Source organism: Furipterus horrens, unplaced genomic scaffold (assembly GCF_987537825.1).
Source record: "Furipterus horrens unplaced genomic scaffold, mFurHor1.1.pri manual_scaffold_4, whole genome shotgun sequence".
Lineage (NCBI taxonomy): Eukaryota > Metazoa > Chordata > Mammalia > Chiroptera > Furipteridae > Furipterus > Furipterus horrens.
Window position 1 is genome coordinate 107,851,851 of NW_028327174.1, and position 25,496 is coordinate 107,877,346.

Below are 25,496 nucleotides of genomic sequence, written 5' to 3' on the forward strand. Positions count from 1 at the left end.
ACATATCCTTGCCTCCCCCCCTTCCAAACCAGGCTAGTTTTAGGGAAGTCAGAGAAACCGTTTCCCTACTTTCCCAACACAGTTCAGCTTTACCAGCAGCTGCCAATCATTCAATCTGATTGGGGAGGTCCTTTCTGTGCTGTGGTGCCCTCCAGCTCTCAATGCAGAACCACCTGGATTCTCAGCCTCCTTGCAAACTGCCTTCTTTCTGCAAACCGGGTGGATCTTCTCTCCTTCTCAAAACTGCATGGCGAGAGCCTCTTAAAGCAGCCTGGAGACCCCTTCTCCAAGCCACATGGAGAAGGCCCCTTCACCAAGCCACGTGGAGGGAGCACACGAGAGAGCGAGAGAGCGAGCGCGAGAGTGTCTCAGAGTGAGAGCACGAGCAAGAGCCAGAGAGAGTCTGAGAGAGTCCGAGCGCCAGAGCCAGAGCGAGAGTCTGAGCTTGAGAGCCAGAGCCCGAACGAGAGCTTGAGAGACAGTCCCAGAGAGTCCGAGCTAAAATGTCTGCAGCTGCTTATATATCCCTGACTGCGTCATCTGACGCAGTGGGCGTTGCAAACAGTTCTGACCATTCACAGAACCTTACGTAGGCTCTGTGTGCTTTTCATACCGTCCCCTGGTTCAAGACTCCTCCCATCTGCCTGAGGCTTTGGATGCATTAAAGCCATTTGCATAAGAAAGACAGTAGCCACCAGCCTCAGGCATGTGGAAGCATTTGAAAAGCTGCTTACTTCTCCCCATCCCCCAGCAGCAAACTCTGGGGATTTTTGGACTCCCCTGTTTCTGTAACACCTTGGCACTACTGCTATTTGGGGCTGGAGAGTTGTTGTGAGGGGCTGTCCTGTGCATTGCAGGGTGTTTAGCACCATCCCTGATCTCTACCCACCAGATGCCAGTAGCACCAACACATCTGTAGAAATTCCCAAATGTCCCCAAGGGGAAATATTGTCCCAGTGAAGAACCACTGACTTAAATGATCTAATTGAATTGAATAATTCACAACCACCCAGCAAGGTAATGTCTTCAGTCTTCACTGTGCCAAATCCATGCTGTGGTCTATACAGACTTGGGAGGGAGCCTCTCATTTGTCACCCTTAGCCTCCAGGGTGCCCAAGCAGTGCAGTCTGTGCCAGTGCATCAGCAGACTCAATCGTAAACCAGCTTTTTCTGCTTCTTTCTGGGTCCCCTCTCACCATGAGACTCAGACTGAGTCCATGGAGCTAGGGAAGGTAAAACACCACAACACTGTCCTCTGACCTACACCCTTTCTCCTTTCTCTGAAAAGACTCTGTTTACTCGAACCTTAGGAGGGTCAGGAGATAGGGGGATAAGACTATAACTCCTATTAAACACTTACTATCTGCCAGGCAGCAGATGGTACTGATACATGTATTATCTCTGTGTCACTAAATTCCAAAATGAATGACTCATTTATTTTATGGCAGTGAATGGGAATTTCCAGGCCACTCTTCTTTTCCCAATTACTTACTCATCTTCACTTTAAAATGTGCTGGTACTTAACTTTTCACCTGTATAAACATAGTTGAGTCCTTTGCTAATCAATTTTGTCTTATTTCTAATGTTTCATTCTGATCCCATGAAGATGACATACAGAGTTTAGATTCTGGTGAAACATAGTGGTTATTTGCATTTAAAGAAAAAACTACTTAATTTTTAAGTATAAAAAGCAGTGGTTGGTTTTTAGTATATTCATCAAGGGTGAAACGATCACCATTATTTAATACCAGAACATTTTCATCACTCCTAAAAGAAACACCTTTTTCATTAGAAGTCATTCTTCATTCCTTCCCTGCTTCCTGGGCCCCGGCAACCACTAATCCTCTTTGTCTCTTTGGATTTGTCTATTTTGAACATTTTAAATCAATGGAACAAAGTATCTGGCTTCTTTCACTTGCATAATGTTTTCAAGTTTCATCTGTGTTGTAGCATGAGTTAGTAGTTCATTTATTTTTATTGCCAGGTAATATTTCATTGTATTGCATTTTGTTTACCCATTAATCAGCTGATGGACATTTGGGTTGTTTCTACTTTTAGCTATTGTGAGTAATGCTGCTATGAGCATTTGTGTTCAAGTTTTTGTGTGGACACACGTATTCAGTTATCACGGGTACACAATAATTAGTGGAATTTCTGGGTGACATAGTAACTATATGTTTAACTTTCTGAGAAGAAGCCACCCCTAGATATAAAGTAGCTGCATCATTTTACATTGTCACCACACACTTAATGAGTTTCAGTTTCTCCACATTCTTACCAACACTTGTTATTAGCCATCTTTTTTGTCCAGCTGTATTGAGATATAGTTGACAGACATAATACTGTGTAAGTGTAAGGTGTACATTGTGATGATTGATATATGGATATATAGCAAAATGTTAACCTCAATAAGGTTAACGCATCCTTTTTCTCACATAATTACCATTTTGTTGTTGTGGTGGTGAGAACATTAAAGCTTTAGTCTCAGAGCAACTCTCAAGTATACAATACAGTACTGGTAACTATAGTCACCATGTTGTACACTAGATCCCCAGAACTTAGAACTGAAAGTTTGTATCCACCCCTCAGCCCCTGGCAAACACCATTCAGCTCCCTTCCTCTCTCACCCTCCTACTTTTTCTTTAATTGCAGATTGCCACAGAATGGCTCATTGATATCATAAGCATCACACCTAGGAATATTTTATAAATGCAAACTCTTGGGCCCCAGACCTACTGAAACAGAAACTCTGGGGGGGACACAGATCCCTTCAGTTCAACAAGTCCTTCAGGTGAGTTTAATGCCCACTAAAATTTGAAAACCATTGATATAGCCTAATCCAACCACTTAAAAAACTGCCCATCTTTCCCTATAACCTTTCCTGATACAAGGATTTCACCTTGAAAGACCTCTCACATGTCTTTTTTGTTTGTTTGTTTGTTTTAACACTGTCATGGCTTTATTCAAAACACAGTTGCACAAAAGTATTAACTTCAAAGATTTTTAAGGAGAGTTTTGAGGAATTTAACACACTATATACATACTGCCATACAAAGAGCATTAAAATAGGACCAAAAGCTTCTACAAAATATAAAACCCACCCTTACTTGTTTGCATGAAAATAACACCCACAAAGCTAAATAAGTCTTTAAAAAGTTATTTGGAGGCTCTTAAGTGTTGTTTTCAAACCAAAGAACTCTAATTTTGATTGCACAATAAGATGATTGATAAGAAAGTCAACATATAGATTTAATTTCAAAAATAAGTATTTTGTAATCTAGCATACTATGTAATGAGAAGTCTTCGGGATTAAAACAGGGCATTTCAATAGTTAAAAAGGAGTAAATCAATAGTTACTTGGACATTCGAATCCCCCCACTAAACTTATCACGAGAGTTTTATGTCAGTCAGTTGTACAACTTTAATTTATCCACCAAAAACTTTATAATTTTTACTTTAAAACCCCAAGTCGCACAGTTTTAAACCAAAAGAAAAAAAAAAAGCAGTATTATACTCAATAATTTAAATGTGTCCCAGTATGAAAGTATAACTTCAGTTAACTTGCTGACACTAACTTGAAAAAAACTTACAAATATTCAAAACAAAGTGGGTAAAAAAATTAGAGCCAAGATTAAAAAACAATTGCCTTGAACATGGAGCCTCCACAACAAAAAGGGAGAGGTACTTGTCTACTCATATTATCATTAGTAGCCACATAAGAAAACACACACTCGCACTTTCCCCAAATATTTTTCTACTTTTAGTGGACATTCTCTTGAAAACAAATCTTAATTTTAATATAGATTAAGTTGCAAATTATTTTCCCACTGCCTAATATATATTCCAATCAAATGTTGTATCTGATAATGCTTTAAAACTACAGAAAGAATAATTAAAGGTTCTAGGCAGAAAAATTAGAAATACTTGCAGAGTGGTAGCTAAGTCCTTTGGGAAGCTAACTTAAAATTTGGGCTTGAATGTCTCATTAATTATCAACAGGTAATTATTCTGACTTTTGAGGAACACTATTGCTGCTTCCAAAAGCCCCTCTGCTTCTTTTCTTTCTTTATCCGACTACATAGTGTGTACATCTTGTCAACCAAGAAAGATTTTCAGTAAGCAGTCTGTTGCATAAAACTGCATTGATAATAATATTCATATCTCAGAAAATACTCAGTTCCACTTAGCTTGTTTAAAACTGAGACAGGTCTGGAAAGGTAATTGAGGTATAAGACCAAAGGTTTTCCTGGGTATTCATATGTTTTTGAACTTTTTTTTTTTTTTTTTTTTTTTTTTGAGAAAGAGAAGAGTGAAACAAGAAAGGTGATCATAAAGGAATTGCTGAACGGAAAATGAAAAATGTACCCTTAAAAACAAAATAAACAACCATTAGCATGTCATGATCTTCATTCAGCTTGAAGAACAAAGAGCTTAACTGCATGTCTCTGAACTTACTATTAAAGCAATTTTTCCTTCAAAAATAAAATCTTATTAGTCACCTGGTTTAAAAGGTTTCAGAAGCCTCCCCAGAAGCCGTTAACTCTATTGTTGAATAGAACCTGTACTATTCTGCTCCTCTTTCCAAGTTACTCATGTGACAAATAAGCACCCAAAAACCCTTAGCCAAAAAAAAAAAAAAAAAAAAAATCATTGCCTTCAAACTAAAGATCTCTGGGTCACCTCTAAAAAGATAAAAACTTATTCAAGAGATTATTTTTATTTCATATTCCAGCTAACAGTGATTTCAGTTAATTCATAAATAACTTTAAAACTTTATTAACAAAATGCACCATACCATGCCTGTGTAAAGCCATCACATTTTAATTATGGGCTAAAAATGACTAATACAGTGAGCTTGAATTAGAAAAATTAAGATTCTAAATAAACTGCTAGGGCATTTCACATTGGGGTCAATGAAAAATTTCTCTACATACAATACGATCATTAACAGACCAGTAAGTCTCATTTGGAATGATAAGGCAAAAATAGTAAAACCACACTTTTCCTATAAAAAGTTACACATTATCTTCTGTAGGGATGGCTATTATACATGAAGCAACAAAGAAGATATGATCACTCTATTGCACACTTAGGAATTTAGGGAATCTGGTCTTAGAATGATCTAGTCATCTTCTTCCTCTCCATCATCTTCAGCATCTCATTTCCGCTTTTCCCCTCAAAGACCTTCTTCTTCCTCTTCTTCCTCTTAATCATCTTCTTCTTCTTCTTCCCTTTCTTCAACATAGTCATCATCATCTTCTTCATCGTGACTTTCCTCTTGCATTAAGTATGAGAGGTCCACTTCCTCTTCTTCCTCTCCCAATTCTGAGCCTGCTTCAACTTCATCCTCCTCTTCTTCCTCCTCTTCCTCATAGCCTTCAGGTGGACCAGCTTCATCTTCCTCTTCATCATCTTCATCTCCATCCTCATCATCCTCCGCTCCCGAGTCTGGTTCTTCGTTGTCCTCCTGATCAAATCCATTTAAGTATGTGATTTGCTGCAGCAGTTCAAAAACACTCTCTCTATAATCTTCCAAGGTTGTGATCTCACAGTTAAACAAGTCAAGACTTTTCAAATTTTTAAGATTTTGCAGAGCTTCTAGTGCACTGACATCTTTGGCTTTGTTTCCACTCTGATTGAGGTGGGTTAGATTAGGACAGTTCTCTGCCAGGACTTCCAAGCCTCCAGAAATTCTATTGTTAGCAAGTTCCAACTTTTGAAGTTTACTTAAGTTGGGAAGCCGAGCCAATGAACTTAGTCCTACATTAACCATACTCAGAAACTCTAGTTTTCTAAAAGTATCATTCAGGCTCTCACTTTCTCCATTGACACAAAGGCAATTATCAAGGACTAACTGTGTCACCTTGTGCTCCTTCTGAGGATACCATGATGTTCCTCACACTCCTGCTAGAGGCGATTTGGATCCTGGCTGCATTCAGAGGTAGGCTCATCTGAATGTCTCTCTCACATGTTTTAAGACTATTTGCCACTATAAAAATACAATCATATGGGCGCAATACATATATTTTGTAACATTCTTATGGTAATTATGGACTTACCACTTCACATGACAGTTCTTGTGTTGACTGGTCTCACTAATTGTTTCACATGGGAAGTCTTATCTCCCCAATTAGCTTTTAAACTGTTCGAGGACAATGAAAATGTTTTCTCTTTCTTTTGTAGGCCTTTTAAGTGAATCCAGAGCTGGCCAACAAGACTGTAGGTCTGCAACCAATACAGAAAACATTTGCTGAGTCTCTGCTATGTGTTAGCGATCGTGGTGGCTGCAGAATGATAGCAAAATGAACACAACAGTCCTTGTCCTTACAGACCTCTCACTACAGAGAACTGTTAGAGACATAAAATAATATAGATATAATGTAGCAATATAAAATAGTGCAAAGGAGAACTCTTAAGTAGCATACTATGAGGGGCCAAAGGAAGAAATGGTGTATATTTTTGTAAGGGGGGAGGGGATAGTTTCCAGGAGAGGCAATTTCACAAAATTATGGTATCTTCCCAGGTCCTGAGACAGGTTTCTTTTGTGTAGAAGTTGGAGGTGGAAGTCATACAGGCATTCACAGCTATAGAAATAGTTTCAGAAAAGGCTCCAAACTGTGGATATAATGGCTTAAGTATCGGCCTGAAATAGGAGTTTGTTTTAAAGCTCAGACCAGAAAGCAACAAAGTGCATTTTATAGAAGGCCTGTGGTATGATTTGCCCAGTGGCTTCCCAATATTGATGCACATTATGATTACCTAGAAAACTTGTTTGAGAATAGGCAGATTTCTAGTATTCACACCAGACTGTCTAAATCAAATCTCTGGGGTGGGATCCAGTAATTCGCACGTTTACCAAGCTATTCTGGTGTATTTGTTGGCAAGATGCAGGATAGAAAGACAGAGGTAAGTCTTGAGGTCAGAAAGTAAGTTAGGAATTACTCAAGGAGGTGGAGGAAGAGGGCCTGTTGAGAGCCAGGAACCACAAAGACAGAAAGATGGGAAGATAAAATCAATTGTGGGGATATAGTTGATAGGATTTGGAGAATGAATGTTGATTGAAATAAATCATTGACAGTCTTCAAAAACAATGTTAATGCTTTAATGATTCAAACATACCTGGAACTTTCCTTTCTATGTACTCTCCTATACTTTGGAGCAACTGTGTCTAAAAGAGTTACACTTTCTGGAAACAGGTTACAAACTATTTTCACTCTAAGTGCCACAGAGCCATGTGGACAGTAGATGGCACTTTTGTGCTCTGCTTGAATTTTCAACTTTTGAAGTGAATAACCTAGGAATGATTGGAGCTAAAATAAAAAACAACTCTATAGTGCTCAAGTAGATAAGTTCAGTTTCTGACTTGAGGGGGTTCTGTGAAAGGAAGGATAATGAAAGGATCGGTTTGTCCTTTCAATGATACTGTGTAAATTTTCAAATACTGTGAAATATTCTGGCTCCCATTGAGGTTAATAAGTTTGCACTTTGGGGAGGTCCCAAATATTTATTGTAGCAAGTAGAATTACATGAACTCAAGCAGCCTTGAGGTTAGGAAAAATATCCCAAGCTTTGGCCATATTTCCAAATGTCCACCTGAGCTTTTGCTGTTTACAAAGGTGAGGAATAAGCAAAAAGGAATAAAATCAAATATGGAAAACAGGAAGGGCAGTTTGGAGTCATAGATGAGGACAAGTGCAATGGAAACAAAGCAGATGTTATTTTTCCTTTTGTAAAATTTACTGTTAGACTAGGATACAGAATTCTACATCTTTACAACATGATTGCAATCAGACAAAAGGCATCATGACAGTGATTAAATTAGAGGAGTCTGGAGGCAGCCCCTGAAATCTAAAGCTCTGCCACTTCCTAGCTGTGTAGAGAAAGTAACTTAATCTCTCTGCATATCAACTTCCTCACCTGTAAAATGGAAATGGTAATAATAGCATATCTCTAATAAGATTCTTATGAGGATTAAATGTCAGAATTTGTAGGGTACTTAGAAGAGTACCTGGCACATAGTAACCATAAGACAAGTAGATGATAAAATTTCTAAGAGTCAACTTTTGGGTGATGGGACAATAGGTGATGTTTTCTCCTGTTCAATTAAAAACATATTTTTTGATAATTGGAAAAAAGTTTAAAATTTTTTTCTACTAAAAGTCATAGAAATATCTGTACTTAATATTTTGTTTTCTTTTGAAAACAAACCTTTTTCTTTCTTTCTTTCTGTTAATCTACTGTAGACATATCTTCTCTGTGAGAAACTCTGAGGTCTTGGTTATTCTTTGGTTTCCAGAATTATTTTTTATTGTAGTCAAACATACATAACATAAATTTACCATTTTAACTCTTTTTAAGTGTACCGTTCACTGGCATTAAGTATATTCACATGTTTTGCAGTCATTGCAATCATCACCATTATCTGTTTCCAGAACTTTATCATCTCAAACAGAAACCAAGATTGTTGAGTTCTTGAGGGCAGAGAAAATATCTCAGTCATCTTTGAGCAGATATTCAACAAACATACACTCTAATTAAACTAATACTGCAATCTGAAGCTATTTCCCATCTGGCTACTTGCTAAGAACAGTATACTTTAAAACTAAATTGGAGCTAAAATAAAAAACAACTCTTTATAGTGCTCAAGTAGATAAGTTCAGTTAACTAAGGTATGTAGTATACCCTTCATTTGTGCACAGAACATGCATTTTACCTGCTGTGATCTATTATGCCATCTTATACTGGCAAGAATTCTTATTCTATATGTAATTTTCAACTGAGTCCTTCATGCTTGGAGGCCGGATACAAACGGATATGGACTTGGAAGAGCTGTGTCTGTGTGATCTTTGACAATTTTATATAAAATACCTAAGAATCAAGTTTATAATTTGTAAACGTTGGTAACATTTGATAACTCTATCACCTTCATAGTGTTGCTGAGGCTCAAGTGATACTATGTACAAGAGAGGCTGCTGCAGAGATCGCTGTAGTTACTATGTGGCTTAATAATTTAGACAAAACAAATAAAATGTTTATTTCTAAATATTTCTAAAGACTTAGATATCCTGCTGTATAAATTGGCTGTTCTAAAACATATACAAATGAGATTAGAATAGAAACATAGGAAAACATTAAGTGGATGTACAACATTCATTCATCATTGCATTTATTCATACTCTATATCACTCAGGACATTGTGTGAAAAACAGTAATAAATCCAAATCTGTTCTCCGGAGGTTTAGTTCCTTCGCGTACATTAATAACTAGCAAGCTGCCCCACTTCAGACCAATCTGCCTCCACTGTCTTAACAAGCTCGCGGAGACCCGCCTGAAATTCGCAGGCGCTGTCTCTTTAATGAGTAATAGAACTCCGATTGCATCGATCGCAGACTCATTACCCTCGCCCTCCCATCGGTCTCATTCCTATCCCGGTGACTACTCTACTTCTGGGTGTCAAGCCGGGAGGAGCGCGAGTGTTAATAAACTTTGTCTTTGGTGTGTGGTCGCACCTGACCCAGGGGGCGTCCCACGGGCGAGCTGGAGGACGCGCGGCTCTCTCCGGCGCCGGCGGAGCCTCGGGGCTCTGCTGGCCACGCCTGGGGCGCGGGGTTTGACTGGGCCGCCGTTGTTGTAGTGACCGGGAGGCGCTGCGGCTCTGGGCAGAGGGTTCCGGGCGTCGCACGGTCCTCCATCCCACCCCCGTCCCCTTCCTTTCCCCGGTTTCCCCAGCGGCAGGGACCGGGCGCCCACCGCTCCTCACATGGCTTCCGCCCCGGTAAGGACGGGCTGGGGAGCGACTTCCCGGAGCCGGTCCCGCGGGCTGCGGGGCCAGGTCGGGGTCGCGCCCGCACCTGGCGGGAGGTGGAGGCAGGTGTCGGCTTCTGGGTCCTGAACCTCTAGCTCCTCGTTCCTCGCCGGACGCTCCCGCGTCTCACCCTGTGCTACTGGGGCGTCGGGAGCGCCCAGCCCTGGCCGGGCTCCCGGGCGCCCCTCCCTGCGTCTCGGCGTTGAGGACCGAGCCCCTGCGGTCGCTCGGCCCCCATAATTCTCTGAGGGTTTCCGCGGAGCGTCTGCGTCAGAAGCACCTGAGGGGTTTTTGTTAAAAGTGCCCGAGCCCGAGCCCGCCTCGCACCAGTGACCGCGCGCCGGCGGGAGGGGCCTGGGAACCCGCATTTCAGACGCGCTGAGCCGGCTGGTTCCTCAGGTGCGCTTGGTTCTGGGAAGCGCGAACCGAGGCTTTGCCGGCTGCGCGGGGGCACTCGGAGCCCTGCGTCGCCCTGTGGGGCTGCCCGCGGTGCTGGCCGGGGCGTCCTGCGAGAGCCTCCGCAGCTGCGGCTGTTCCCGGGCCGGACCCCGCGGGAAGGGGCAGCGTGCATCCCGGAGCCCCGAACTCGAGGTCCGCGCCTGCTTCCAAAACCTGATAACTTTCCTTCCCAGGAGGATCCTGTTCTGGAGCGTTATTTTAAGGGACACAAAGCCGCAATAACCTCTGTGGACTTTAGCCCCAACGGCAAACAACTTGGTAAGTTTTATTCTTTTTTTCTTTTTCTTCTTTCTTTCTGTGATGAGGCAAACGCTCAGCTGGTCGGAAACCTTGCCTTCTGTCCACGCTGGGCCCCTGGGAAAACCCCCGAGGACCTATGTGGGGGTTGAGGGCGTCCGGGGACTCGAGAGTCCCGCGCAGTGCGGTGCGGTCGGAGCCCGCGTGGGCCGGAGCCGGGACCGCCCGGGTCGCTTCGGTACCCAGCCTGTCCCGCCCCGCACAGTCGCGTATAGGTCTAGTTGGAGAGTTTCGCGAACTAACCACCAGGAGGAGCGAGTGGGAAGGGGAAGGCTTTGTCCTCGGCTCCGAGAGGGTGGAGTGTCGGCTAGAGAGTTTGTGAAAAGTTGAGAGCAGTGTTGGAGGAAGTGGGCTGAGAGGAGCTGGGGCTGTGCCGGAGGCAGATGACGGAAAGTCTAAGGTGACCCCTGGGAAGTCCCCGTGGCTGGGAAGGAGCCGAGGGCCTGCATGAAAGGAGGGAGCTGCTCGGAAGCTCGCTCCTACCTGAGTCGGGAACTCAAGTGTCGGATTCCGCAGTTCGTCCGCTGCGAGGTGACTCCGGTGGCCGCGTCTGCGCCTTAGCCCTGAGGATACCCGATGGCCGTGAGGTGGACCTGGGCAGGCAAGAGCTGCCTGCTGCTGGCGCTTTTAACTGTGGCCTATGTCCTGGTGGAACTCTCGGTGTCCACTCTCCATGCCTCCTCAGGAACTGGCCTTGCCTGGGAGCTCCCAGACCCCGAGAAAAAGGAAGAGGATTTGTCCCGACCGCTGTATGAGAAGCCCCCTGCGGATTCCCATGCACTTGGGGAGTGGGGGAAAGCCAGCAGACTGCAGCTCAACGAGGCTGAACTGAAGCAGCAAGAAGAGCTCATTGAGAGATATGCCATTAATATTTACCTCAGTGACAAAATTTCCCTGCACCGCCACATAGAGGATAAAAGAATGTACGAGTGTAAATCCAAGACGTTTAACTATAGGCGACTTCCCACTACCTCTGTCATCATTGCTTTCTATAATGAAGCGTGGTCGACTTTGCTGCGCACCATCCACAGTGTTTTAGAAACTTCTCCTGCAGTCCTCCTGAAGGAGATCATCTTAGTTGATGACTTGAGTGACAGAGTTTATTTGAAGACACAACTTGAAACTTATATCAGCAATCTGGATAGAGTCCGCTTGATTAGAACAAATAAGCGGGAGGGGCTAGTTAGGGCCCGCCTGATCGGGGCCACTTTTGCTACTGGGGATGTGCTCACTTTCCTGGATTGTCACTGTGAGTGTAATTCTGGTTGGTTGGAACCACTTTTGGAAAGGATTGGAGAGGATGAAACAGCAATTGTTTGTCCTGTTATAGATACCATTGATTGGAATACTTTTGAATTCTATATGCAGACTGGGGAACCCATGATTGGTGGGTTTGACTGGCGTTTAACATTCCAGTGGCATTCTGTCCCCAAACATGAAAGGGACAGACGGAAATCAAGAATCGACCCAATCAGCTCGCCCACCATGGCTGGAGGACTGTTTGCTGTCAGCAAGAAATATTTTGAGTACCTTGGAACATATGACACTGGAATGGAAGTGTGGGGAGGTGAAAACCTGGAACTGTCTTTTAGAGTGTGGCAGTGTGGAGGTAAATTGGAGATCCACCCGTGTTCCCATGTGGGCCATGTATTCCCTAAGAGAGCTCCATATGCTCGGCCCAATTTTCTACAGAACACTGCTCGGGCAGCGGAAGTGTGGATGGATGAGTACAAAGAGCATTTCTACAATCGAAACCCTCCAGCAAGGAAAGAAGCTTATGGTGATATTTCTGAAAGGAAATTACTACGAAAACGGCTGAAGTGCAAGAGCTTTGACTGGTACTTGAAAAATGTGTTTTCAAATTTACATGTTCCAGAGGATAGGCCAGGCTGGCATGGAGCTATTCGCAGCATGGGGATCTCTTCTGAATGTTTAGATTATAATTCTCCTGACAACAACCCCACAGGTGCTAACCTTTCACTGTTTGGATGTCATGGTCAAGGAGGCAATCAATTCTTTGAATATACTTCAAACAAAGAAATCAGATTTAATTCTGTGACAGAGTTATGTGCAGAGGTTCCTGAGCAAAAAAATCATGTAGGAATGCAAAATTGTCCAAAAGATGGGTTCCCTGTGCCAACAAACATTATTTGGCATTTTAAAGAAGATGGAACCATTTTTCATCCATTCTCAGGACTATGTCTTAGTGCTTACAGGACACCTGAGGGTAGACCTGATGTTCAAATGAGAACTTGTGATTCTCTAGATAAAAATCAAATCTGGAAGTTTGAGAACTAAAAGAGCACTACAGCACTTTAGTCCTGTGCTGACAATATATTCAGGAAAGTTAAAGAGCCTCAGTGAAGATTGTATCTTATGAGAAATCGCCCAGTGTTCATCTCTCTGCAAGAGCTCTGGATCATCTGTGCTTCATTTTGGTATAGAACACTGAAACTGATGCACAGAGAGCTACCGTTTAATATTTGAAAGTACCTTACTTACAGGTTGTTTTATTTCAGAGCTCTGTCAATATGGTTTCTTCTTAAAGAACTTGACTGTGAATTGAGATACACACAAAACATTTAAGTACCAGACTTGATACTAAAGAATGTAAAAGACCAAGTAAAGTAAGAGATAATTCACGTTGATGGGTAGGTTCACTGCACATCTCAATTTTTAACAAAACTCATAAATGTGCAGTTTGAGCTGTATCTCCTTTGATTGTACATAGGATTTGAATTTCTTTAGCCAGCGTATTACATTTTAGGTTTTGTTTATTTTTTTATTCTAATTTTAAAAAATCAAATGGAAATCAAAGAAAGTTGATTTTAAGGAGAAAGGCCTGGTTTAGATATGTGTATAATTAGAAGAGGGCATTAGTTAGAATGAGAATTTGGAGGTCTTTTTAATATGTAGACATCTTTTTTAAAATACCCACATCTGAATAAAATGGGACGATCTTTACATTCCATATTTCGTAAGCTTGAGTTGTTGGACTTAATGATCTATACTGATACCTCTAATCACTCTTATTTCATAACCATCCTATCTGTGAACCTGTTTGTGTGTTAGAGCATTTTCTGATTGCACTTCCTTAAGTTATGAATGTAGGAGAAAGGGATCATTCAGAATATTGTACTTCCTTCCTTTTGTTAATGCTTAATCACTTAAAGTAAATACAATTGAGGCCTCTCTGACGTTAAATCCAACTGTGTTTACTGAAATGTGTGAAACTGAAAGTGGTCCTGGTTTTGCAAAGGCGGAGCAACTCTTCTGTGAATTCTTCTGATTAGGGCATTTCAGGATTTATCTTAAGAGAAGAAAAAAAAGCCTGTCTTGACATTGATGAATGCTGCCTTCCAGCCTGTTTTCAGCACCTGCCAGTGAGCCTAGCACTTCGGCAGTCTGGAGAATGACTAACTGAATGAATGAGTGGCTCAGCCCAGGAATGTGACTTTGGTCAACTCGTTTGACCAAATGACTCAGTTCGGGCCTCAGTTTCCTCATGTATAAAATGTGGGTGCCTGATTAGATCTTGCAGTTCCCCTCCAGCTCTGAAATGTTATGATTATACATTAGACCCGTTTCAGATTCAATTACTGTGCAATCTTTGCAACACTTTGTATCTCTTCACTCTTAACATAGGTAATGTTGTTGAGCAACATTCAGTCCAGTTATGAAGCTGGAAAAGAGAGATGGTTTTAATACTTAAGTGAGCTGAGCTCACCCTGCAGTAGTTTATTTTGGATTGAGTGTGAAGTTGTTGTGGTCAGTGTTTGTATTAATTTCATTTTGACAGTTGTTTAACCAATGTTTGTTTTTGTCTTTAATCTTTCAAACTGTAAGTAATCTTTTGGGCTAAGGATATAAATATTTCTCAAACTAAATAATTTGAAAAGTAAACATACTTAAAAGTAGTATTCCTGGTTTTATTCCAATGTTATAGCTACAGATCACAGGCTAAATTTAGAATTAAATCTCTAATTTAGAATTAGTTCACTTTGGTCTAGGTTTATGAAAAATAAATGCTCCACAAAGAATTATTCATAGTATTCAAAAGTTGTTTTCAGTGTCTTAATGACCTAGAGAAGAGCAACTTTGGAATGGCCATTTCGAAAAGTAAAATTCTTCAGTATCTTGAATAGTTTGTTTCTTTATGCTTATTAAAATAAAAATGTGTTATTAACTTTCTGTAAGTTATCTGGCAACCTTATAGTTTATCAACGAATTGTCCAGTTTCCATGTGCAAGGTGCATGGCCCTGGCTGTAATTTAAGGAGGATTTATTAACAGTGCTCTGAATTTTACAAAAGGATTGACTGACAACAGATATTTACCTAAACCCATCCCCTCCCCTTACTCAGTCTGTCTTTTTAAAATTATTATGTTAGCTTTTATTTTTAAATTTATTTTTATTGTTCTACTTATCCCCCTATCAATGGGAAAACTAAAATTGATGTATTCTGGAAGTACATACTTATTGGAATTATTTTTTCTAGTACCTTGCTACTCATGTCAAGAGGGAAAGGGAGCATTGAAAAGAAAAGTAGTACTTAATTCTTTATTTACTTTTCTTCTAAATTTCAGGGTGTGACCCATTAATTGTTTTGGAAGAAATTTTAGGCTAGTGCTTTATTTATATCAATAATTTGAAACAGGCTGTTTGTTCCTCACATACTATATATAGGTAACAGACGAATTAGACTCACTTTTTCTTTCATAGGCATTTCCAATTTAATTCCGAAAACACACTGTAAAACTACAAACTAAATATATTTACTTGCCCTACTTCAAATTTATTGGTATCAACGCTTTTATGTGGACAATTAAGAGTTAGCCTTTTAAGTTAATTTACATGCTTAATAACAGTTTTAGTAAAATATTTGGTGGAAGTTTCAACTTTAAGTGATCAGTCACTATATCATCCAGTATTCAAGGCTATGAATAGTTTGACTAAATAGGCATTTTTTAAAGTCATTTTTAAAAAATAATGATAAGCTAGTCATTGGCGGGATCTCTACAACTCAAAATAACTTGTTTGTAGAAGAAAATTTGTATTCATTATATGTTGGCAAATCGAACTTTTCTAGGTTGAAAACAAATGGTTATTTTTAAGTAGTATAGTTCTAGTTGATTTATGATCTCAATTTGAATTGATAAAATACTTAGTTTTGACTTGTCTTTTTGAATTGCTGTTTTAATGATATTTTTAAATGAGCACAAAGAATGCCGAGGTTTGGATTAATCTCATTTAAATGATGAATTTTCCTCTGTGTGAGTGGTTTTCGCCATGTTTTCCTTTTGTTAATGGTATTTGCAATACTGATTAAGACAAAAAATAAAATGTGTGTCTAATTATTTTTGCAAATAGATTCTCATTATTTTAGTCTATGGAATCACTTTTCCTGTGTCCACATTTATTGATGGTAACAGAAGTAAATTAAGCTTATAATTCTTTAACTTAATTGAGAATGTAGACAGTAGAATATAGAAAAGTCAAGTTTCTGTATTATTTTGCAAGGTGTTAGTAACTGGCAAGTGTTGTGAAATGGTGTTAGCACTATTTATGCATTAACTACTCAAACAAACTGAGATTAATCAGGGGTCTCTGGGACCCATTGAGAGCACTATAAAAGAAAGCAAGTGGGCACCAGGACACATAAACACTAATTTCAAAATTCTTGGCTGAAAAATAAATGTATCTGTTCTATATAAACCCTGTAACCTCACACTTTTTCAGCCTTCTCTCTGAATCACTGTCCTTCAGCACAGTTCCTGTTCACCAGTAGCTTCTCTGTTTCTCTTTAGTGATTCCTGCCTGACACCCTGCACTCATGCCGCCCCCTAGTCTTACACACTGCCTGGGAATTACTAGTCTAAGGACTCTGTTTTATACATCAGATGTCTTATAGCCACAGTTAAAATATGTATCTTTGAGCTAAACATATTTTCACTGATCTCTTGTTCTTACTATTTAAAAAGTTACTATAAATACATGTGTTAAAATCTTACTCTCTTACTAGGTAACTGGAACCGTGTGCAAATCATTTCATGTCTCTCTGTTTGTTTAATGAATATAAAAAAACAAACTATAAAATTCATAGAGATGGTACATTAGTGGTTGCCAGAGACTGGGGTAGGGAGGAACAGCAAATGATTGCTAACATGGATGAGCTTTTTTCTGAGTGGGGGTGCGGTGGTGATGAGAATGTTCTGGAATTAGATAGTGACAGTGGTGGTACAAATTGTGCAAAACACTGAATGGTACACTTGAGAAGAGGGAATTTTTAGTATGTGGATTATAGCTCAATAAAAACACTTGAGGGTAAAAAAGAGGCTGGAGAATTTCATGGTGTCTTAGAAAAGATTTCTCTTTTCTGTGTCCATCTGTGCATACTAGACTTTAAAACAAACCAGCAATATTTATTATTAATACTTGAGTCCTTTTGTAATTCAGAAGAATTTAGGAAGTTAGATATAATGTGAATCTTCCAGCTTAGTATTAGGCTGCAGGTGGAAATCAGTTTGTATTGGAGTTTTTCTTAAAATCAGGAAAACTTCATTAATCTTTTGAACAGGAAGTAGATTATTATAAAAGGTGAATGCGTTCCTGAGGTATACAGTTTGTATATATGGGAGAACTAAGGAGTCCTTACAACTTGCTAATAATCAGGTACTACTTTCTCTTTTATGCCTAGTTTGGCCACTTTCTCAGGCTGGCCTGAGAGAGATGTCTCCTGCAGGCCAGCAGTGTCCTCAGCAGTCTGATTACCCTTCTAACCCTTTTATTTGTACTCAACCTAATCTTGTTCAAAAAGGGAATGGCAGGTACTCTTTTTATTCAATACTCCTTTATTTAGTTATTGCTAATGTGTGCCAGATGGTATCCTGTGCTTGTGTATACAAATGGAAGTTAACAAAACGGGTGTGCCAGAATTCACAGTCTAGTGATAGAGACAAATTGTAACACATAAACACACAAATTATAAGTAGGTACAACTTGAAACTGGAAAATAATTGAATGCTGTGAAAAAAAGGAGCAAAGTGCTTTGAGGAATGATAACTGTGCCAACATATTTCAGTTTATGGGGTCAAAGAACACTTCTTTGTGGAAGTTAGATTTAATTCAAGATTTGAAGAAGTTAACTAAGCAAAGACTAGAGAGAGAATAGAATATGTAAAAAGGATGAGAAAGAGCTTATCCTCGAGCAAGGAAGTAAAAGGCAGTCAGAATGGGTAGAGCCTGTGCAGGAAGAAATAGAGCTTTGGGAGAGGAAGTTGCAGCTCCGGGAGGCAGAGACAGACGGGGAACGCCTTGGAGGCAAAGAGGTTATAGAGGGTTGAATGGCGGCCCTCCAAAACATATGCCCATGTCCTAATCCTCTGAACCTGTAAATGTGACAGTATTTGTAAATACAGATCTTTGTAAATGTAATTAAGTTAAGGATCTTGAGAAGAAATCATTAGAATTATCTGGGCGATAAATTTAATGACAGGTGTTCTTATAAGACATACACAAAGTAGATAAGAGAAAGCCACATGAAGCCAGAGGCAGAGAATTAGAGTGATTGAGCCACAAGCCAAAGGGCTCCTGAAGGCCCCAGAAGCTGGAAGAGGCAAGGAATGAAATCTCTTCTACAGTCTATAGAGGGAGTGCGGTACTGCCAACACCTTGATTTTAGATTTTCAGTCTCTAGAACTGTCAGAGAGTAAATTTCTGTTGTTTTAAGCCCCCAAGTTTTTGCTAATTTGTTATGGCAGCCACTGGAAACTTAAGAGGCCATATTTTAGATTTTATTCTGAGAAATGTAGGAAGTTGCTGAAGGGTTTTAAGTAAAGAAAGGACATGATCCAATTTATACCTCAAAAAGATCACCATGGCTACCATGGGGAGGAGACAGAACTATTAGTAGAGAAACCAAGAACTATTATAGTAATATCAGCAGGAGATGATGGTGGTTCAAACTTAGGATGGTGATCTTCAAAATAAGGAGGTGGTCTGGGAAAGAGAAATTTGGGAATTATTAGCTTACAGGTGGTATTTAAAGTCATGGGAATAGATAGGATCACCTGGGAAAAACAGAGAACAATGAGAGCAAATGACCCATGTCCGAGTCCTAAAGATCTCCAACCTTTAGATCAGAAGAGGAAATAATAGGAGAAACTAATAAGGAATAGTCAGAAAGATGGGACGGAAATCCATTATAGTAGGATATCCTGAAAGCCAAGGCCTAGAGTAGGGTAAAAATGTTGGGGAGAGGAGAACATACCAAATAGTCATTAAAGACAGTGGGGTAGTGAACTGTTACAGACCTGAGTACTGCTGGGCAGTGTAGAAGATCCATGTGAATTTAGTGGTCTTGAATTTACAGTGTTCCTAGTCTGGTGTTGTGTCTGACAATTCTCACTGGCACAGAGATAGTCTCAGAAGAGGCAAAGTAATTGGGGTTTTGCCAGGCTAGCCTGAAGGAAGGAGGGAGAGTCAAGGGGATTGTATATAGATGTTAGAGGGGAATTATAAATTGGATAGTTAAGTGAAGATGGTGAAAAAAGCCTTAATGGGGAACATAGATCAAGGGATTAGACTTCTGGATGAAGTGGAAGCTACTGACCAAGTGAACACTAAGGAAAGCAAGTTGTCAGTGGATGGCAAGTTTCAGAGGTTCAATCAGTGATACAGGACATGCTCAGGTTCTACTGGTGATGATCCAGGGTGTGACCACAGAGTGGGTAGTGGAGGAAGCATGGAAGAAAAGTTATTTAGAGAGGCCTTGTGCCCCCTTGGTCTGAAATGTTCTTCATCTCTTCACTCTTTGCTTGTCTGGCTCCTCCTTATCCTTCATTCCTCCACTTAAAAAGGCTATTGTCACTCCATTTGAAGTTAAGTATTCTGGCGCCATGTAAGACTTCCTGCTTTATCTTTCATGTCTTGTTTGTTTCCCTCTTCTCCACTTGAATATAAGTTCTCATTTAGAGATTTTGCCTATTTTGTTACTTAGCACTTCCCCGGCCACACCCACAATGCCTTACCTGTGGAACAGGTGAGATATCTGCTGAATGAACTAATACCGGGAGTTGGAATGGAAAGTCTGATCTGAAGTAGGTGAAATGTGAAAGAGAAAATGATTGTTGCTTGAAAGGGTTTCGGCAACCTTGGTGTCCCCAAGCAGGATCAAGGTTTAAGTAATTAAATACAAGGAAGGACTTTCAAAGGAAGATGTGGATATCAGGGTGATCATCTAATGGGTGCTCCTCTGGCCCAGTGGTAACCTTTGGGAAGGAGAGAAGGCCTGGGTGTCAGCTGCAGCTAAGGGGCTACCAGAGCATTATAGGAGTGAGGGTACACGATGATTGATGACCAGAGGGCCTCAGGCTAAACATCTGATCATGACTGGGGAAACAAGAACATGGAGCATGATGGATTTTTTTTAAATCTTTTTCTAAAATTAGAGTTCACATACAATATTATATTAGCTTCAGGTGTACAGATAGTGGTTAGACATTTATATACCTTACAAAGTGATCACTCTCATAAATCTATAATAGTACCTACCTGGTACCATACATAGTATTACAATATTATTGACTGTAATCCCTGTACTGTATTTTACATGATAAATTTATTCTTGATATCCTGTCGGAAGGTGGTGGGCTCTTGGGTTTCACAGGATGGGTTGAGAGGTGCTCAAAGGAGAGAGGAGGGGTGGGGGTCAGAAAACAATAACATGTGAAGTATTGTCATACCTTTTTATGGATGCAGAAGCTGAAAGTTCAGTAACTTTCCTGAAGCTATGTAGCATATGAACAGCAGAGTCTGGCTAAGCCTGGTTTGGAGTCAGACTCTAGAGCCATACTCTTTTTCATTAGATCCATCAGTCTCTTTCCCAGAGGCCACACTCAAGTTTATACAAAATATTAGAAGAGTTTAGAAATATTTTTACGTAGTCTGCAGAATCCGAACTACACTTTAGACATTTCCATTTAAAGTTGTAAAGTTTTCACATTTAAGTTAGCATTTTTTCCCTTTTTTCCCCTCAAAGTTTACCCTGTCATTGACTCAATTCCTGTTTAATGTCCATAGGTTGTTTGTAGAATACATGATTGTAAAGAGCAAGTTAATTTCTCCTTTTTCTGACTGAATAGAGAATTAAAATTGGAGCTTTTAAGTTATTTCCTCACATTAAAGCCAAACTAAAAGTTTGCCAGAAATTCTTTTTCTTCTTTGGTTCTTGATGGCAACCTGTGTAGTAGCTTTGTTGAAGTTTCTCCTACTGTTACAGTTTTAAAAATTACTCCCAAGTGCTAAAATACTCTAGTGTACTCACTGCAAGGACTAGCAGAGTGCAATAGTTCTCAAGTTTCTATATATATATCAGATTTAACTGAGAACGTGCTGAATATTCAAATCCCTGGGTCTCACCCCAAAGAATGTAACCTACTAGAAATATGCATTTTAAGCTCCCCAATAATTTTAGTGGAGATAAGCCACAAATCCCCAGAGCTCTGAGAGGCACTGGGTCATCGATAAATGGCCAACCTTTGGAGTCTGATAGAACTGGGTTTAAAAATAGAGTTCTGCTATCTTCCATCTTTGTGACCTTGGACAAGTTACTTAACCTCACTAAGACTCATTTTCTCATATGTAAAAGAGGGATAATGATATCTACCTGCCCTGCTGTGAGGATTAAATAAAAGAATGCTTATGAAGTCTGTAAAGGTACTTGGCCCATAATAACAACTCAGTAGAGGTTTGTAATGTTACGATTATCAGTCCTCATAGAGATGTGGAATTTGAATAAGTTAAATGAAATTTCTCTAGATTGTCATTACTAAAGATTATTTTTAAAGCACCTACAGTTTCTTTTAGACCATGTTTAAGCTAGCAAGCTAATTACTTAGTGTCAGCTAGTAGGAAAACATGCTTAATTATTCCCTCATTCGGGGCAAAGAAATTTAAGTTCATGCCATCACTTAATTGTACTATTATACCATGCTAGGATAGACAAACTAATTCTCAAAATATTAGGTAGGGTATTAAAATTTATCTAGTTAATATTAGAATACTTTTTATTGTGCAACCCTCTTCTGTCTAGGCTTATAGATGTGTATACCTGGGGATTACATTTTATTTTTCTTTTCTTAAAAATATTTATAAAGACCTCCTTCTCATAGATTTCCTTAGAAGAGTGCCTTATTTTTCCCGAAAGAAGGCAGTCCAGTGTTTCTTTTGTGACCCAAAGACTTCGCGTGAGCCTGGAAATGGAACAGAATGTAAGGAGTCATGGTGCTGTCAAACTAGAAAGCTGAGATTAATTCTGGTAGGTGGCTTTTAAAGTAGGACATAATGAAGGTAAAGAATATAGAGAGGGACTTCTGAAATAATTGAAAAATTCAAGAATTTCTATATGAAATTGATTGAATTAAGACTCTTGAATATGGAGTGAAAAGGCTTGAGAGGGATATAATCCAAATTTATAAAGTTGTGAAAGATACTGTATTGTGAACACAGACCTTTTTAGTAAATTCTACAATGTATACTCTGATTCATCAGTAATTCTTTTGGGAGTTTATCACAATGATATATTTGCACATGTCAGAAATGACATGTACACTATAGCATCGTTTGTAAAAGCACTGTACACAACCTTAAGTAGGGTAGACTGGTTCAATAACTTAAGGTGCACAATAGAATACTGTGCAGCTACTAAAAAGAATAAGGCAGATCTGCCTCCAGTTATGACAGAGTAATTGATAACCAACTTGCCCTTCGGCTGACAACAACTGTAAAAACAATTGTTAAGACAACAGTTTACAGGTACTGATCAACAGAGAGTGCAAAACTGTGATCATTTCAAGAAGGGAAGCAAGGTGAGCCTGCCATCACCAGGGCTTTCTTCCTAGGGGCACTGTTCCTGCTCTGCAGCAGAAAGGTGGAGCCTAAGCAGTGACAGCCTGGCAGCGCTGAGGCAGCAGAGATCCTACATCTGGCTGTGGTGGGCGGAAATTTGTGTGGCAGGATTCCTGAGCACTTTTTGCTGAGTAGGGTAAGCAGCCACAGAAGTCTGTAGGGGGTCATTGTAATTTTGGCGGAAAGCCCAGCAACAGGTGAGCAAGTTGACAATCTGTAAAGTCTAGCAGAGATGGCTTAATGCTGGGCTGGAAGCAAAATGGTGGTCCCAGTGACTAAGCAGGGCTGGGTGTCCCTCTGTCTCTAGCTGAGCCCCTCAGGCGCATCGTCAAGACACTAGAAGGCCAGGCTTTAGGAATCAGGACCACACCTGATATAAAGGGCATGCCCTGAACCTAATTTCAAAATCAAGTTAATCCACTCTAACAAAGAATAAAACCAAGTCTGACAAGACCAAAAAGGAGCAAAACTGAATCCTGAACTCTGGTTAGTAAGACTGCTATTTGCAGAGGTGTGGATTAGTTATTATCACCCTACTATTCTATTATTTGTATATTCTAGGCTTGAACAAGAATATATTGAACATAATGGGAGCCAAGTTTTTGCAGTGGGGGAAGAATGATAAACATGAAAAGAGGCAGAGCTAGAATGTATTCTGTAGTGTTAGACTGGAATTGGAGGTATCAGTATAAACCCATGATTTTTAATATCTGTATCTATGCCTTTGTATATCTATAACAGCCTTCTATTCATATCTAATTTCTTAGTTCTGCTCACTTAAATTTCTATTTATATCTTATTTTTTAGCTCTGTTCTCTGGCACACTGGTAGCAATGAGCAAACACAGCTCCCAGATCTCGGTTTCTAAATGCCATTCTCCACTAATAGGAATCAGAGCTTCTCAGGGGAAAAGGCCAATTCCAGGGCTGAGGCAGGGAAAGTACATCTTGGAACATTTTGTAATTCTAGAAGTAAGGAAGTACTCAAAGAACGATAGACACGTTCAGAAGGTCAGCTTTACAGGCCCTTACTAGCCAAATACGGAACTGTGTAAGAGTCAAATAATGGTAACTATGGATTACAACCTGAGTAAAATAATCTATGAGTCTACATTGATATAAGTAAGTAAATGAATAAAATAAATGGAAGAAAGGGGAATTTTACCTTATAATAATAAATTAAGAAATTAAATATTAGTTTATTAAATAATTAACTTAATTACCAATTAATGTAATTTCCAATTAGTAAATTATAGAAATAATGATGAGTTGCTAAAAATTAGTGTGTGATAGTTTGTTAAGAAAGAGGGTATTTATATAGTCTTAAAGTATCTCCCCACAAACAACTTATTAATTACAAAGGGGAAATGTACAAACTTTACAAGGCAAAACCACCTAAACCAAGTGAACAAAATGAATCTCACGAGTATTGGGACAGAGAGACTTCACGTGCATCCTAATATGATGCCCTGATAAGAGCACAGCATAAATTTTATGGATTTCTTACAAAAATATGCCCTGAATCTAACACCCAAGGTGCCATCAGGGGGAAAAATATTGTTACACATACTACAAAAATAGCAGGCCTGAAATCTTCAAGAATATTAAGGACAATAAAGACAAATGACCTAGGAAATCTTTCTAGTTCACAGGAGACTAAACATACATGGCAATTAATGCGACACTTATTCTGGCTCTTCCCATGGACTGGGGAAAGTAGCTATAATTGGCAAAATCCATATATGGACTGGAGATAATAAGAATATGTTAAATAGTACTTAATTTCCTGACTTTATTCATTGTACTGTGGTTTATGTCAGTGAATATCCTTTTTCTTAGGAAATACATACTGAAGTATTTGGTGGTGAAAGACATGTTTCTAATGCTTCAATTAGCTAAGAAAAAAATATGCATATATAAAAGTTTATATATAGAGAGAATGATAAAACAAACGGACAAAATGTCAACAAGAGCATAATCTAAAGTAGAGAATATAAGGGCACTTCTTTTTTTATTATTGGGGTACATTGGTTAATAAATTATGTAAATTTATTGTACTACATTGTAATTGTACTGTAAGCTTGAAATTGTCAATAAAAATTTATCAAAACGAGGTGGGCGAAAATAAAGGCAGCTCTATATACTCATAAAGCATGATCTTCAATATATTAAATGCTAAGTGGTCTGGGCAAGAGGAGGATGGAGAGGCAAAATGCAGAATGGTGTGAGTAGCATGCTACCATTTGTATAAAAAATGCAAGTCAACAGACACACACCTGTTTAAATACACAGGAGGATATGCAAGAAAATGGTTAACACTGGTTGCCTATAGGAAGGAATTAGGGGCCAAGAACTGGAAGCAGAGTTTGGCAAATACTCTTTAGTAATAGTATATTAACATTTGAAAAGATAATTTCATAATACGTGCAAAAACTGGAGCAGTACCATTTCTTTCCAGAAAAAGTTATTCCTGGCAGAGCTGACTTCTAAGTAGTTGATCTTGGTTAAATTAATGAGTGACAGAGCTCAGGTTCACTAAAGAAAGTTATTGCTACTTAGGGCAACACAATAACTGTTGGCCTTTTGGACATTGTGGAGAGCAAACAAGTTCTCTGTTAGTATGTTCCTGTGTTACCTCCAGAGACAAAGCAGTGGCCTAGGTGAGCATGGACTTTGTTCTTTCTTTTGTCCTAATGTGAATTCCTTGAAACAATAAATTACTGTTACAGAAAATAAATGTTTGTTTTTTTAATGCATAAATTTACCAGTTAACCTTTTTTCTTAACTTCCCCCCTTTGATATTTTATCTCAAATTAGACCAGTCGAATGACCAATGGTTTGGCTTTGACATTTTAAACTATGGTAATATTTATATAGGGTGTGGTTCAATGGAAATGTATGAAAGCAAATTCCAAGTTGACACTGTACAGCATTGACAGCGATAATCAAATACAGTGTTGGTTTCCACAGTTTTTAATAAAAATGCATTCATTGAGTGTTTATAGATTGTTGGTTGTCTTTTCAGTTTT

General features: G+C 39.4%; 2 protein-coding genes and 1 pseudogene across 5 annotated transcripts in view; 2 read left to right on the forward strand and 1 right to left on the reverse strand.

Annotated features, from left to right (window-relative positions):
• Positions 1 to 4,837: 4,837 nt before the first annotated feature.
• On the reverse strand, positions 4,838 to 5,853 carry LOC150012633 (acidic leucine-rich nuclear phosphoprotein 32 family member E pseudogene; annotated as a pseudogene).
• A 3,611-nt stretch (positions 5,854 to 9,464) lies between these two features.
• POC1B (POC1 centriolar protein B) overlaps positions 9,465 to 25,496 on the forward strand; it is a 131,623-nt gene continuing 115,591 nt past the window's right edge. Inside the window, exons 1-2 of one of the 4 annotated variants that reach the window (XR_016510531.1) lie at positions 9,465 to 9,775; positions 10,438 to 10,522. Coding sequence is in view for 2 of the 4 variants with exons in the window: in XM_090273900.1 (XP_090130026.1) it covers positions 9,761 to 9,775; positions 10,438 to 10,522 (100 nt within the window). In the remaining 2 variants the exon portion in view is untranslated. Of the gene's footprint in view, positions 9,776 to 10,114; positions 10,523 to 25,496 lie in introns of those variants that run through there. The other 3 variants (XM_090273900.1, XM_090273899.1, XM_090273901.1) reach the window with 3 other exon arrangements.
• On the forward strand, positions 10,840 to 15,212 carry GALNT4 (polypeptide N-acetylgalactosaminyltransferase 4). The gene has a single exon (XM_090273898.1). It carries the CDS (start codon positions 11,138 to 11,140, stop codon positions 12,857 to 12,859), a length of 1,722 nt encoding a protein of 573 aa, XP_090130024.1. The 5' UTR covers positions 10,840 to 11,137; the 3' UTR covers positions 12,860 to 15,212.

What these genes read in the sequence shown, in the direction of transcription:
- GALNT4 (XM_090273898.1), top strand. Translation starts at nt 11,138, where the DNA reads ATGGCCGTGAGGTGGACCTGGGCAGGCAAGAGCTGCCTGCTGCTGGCG.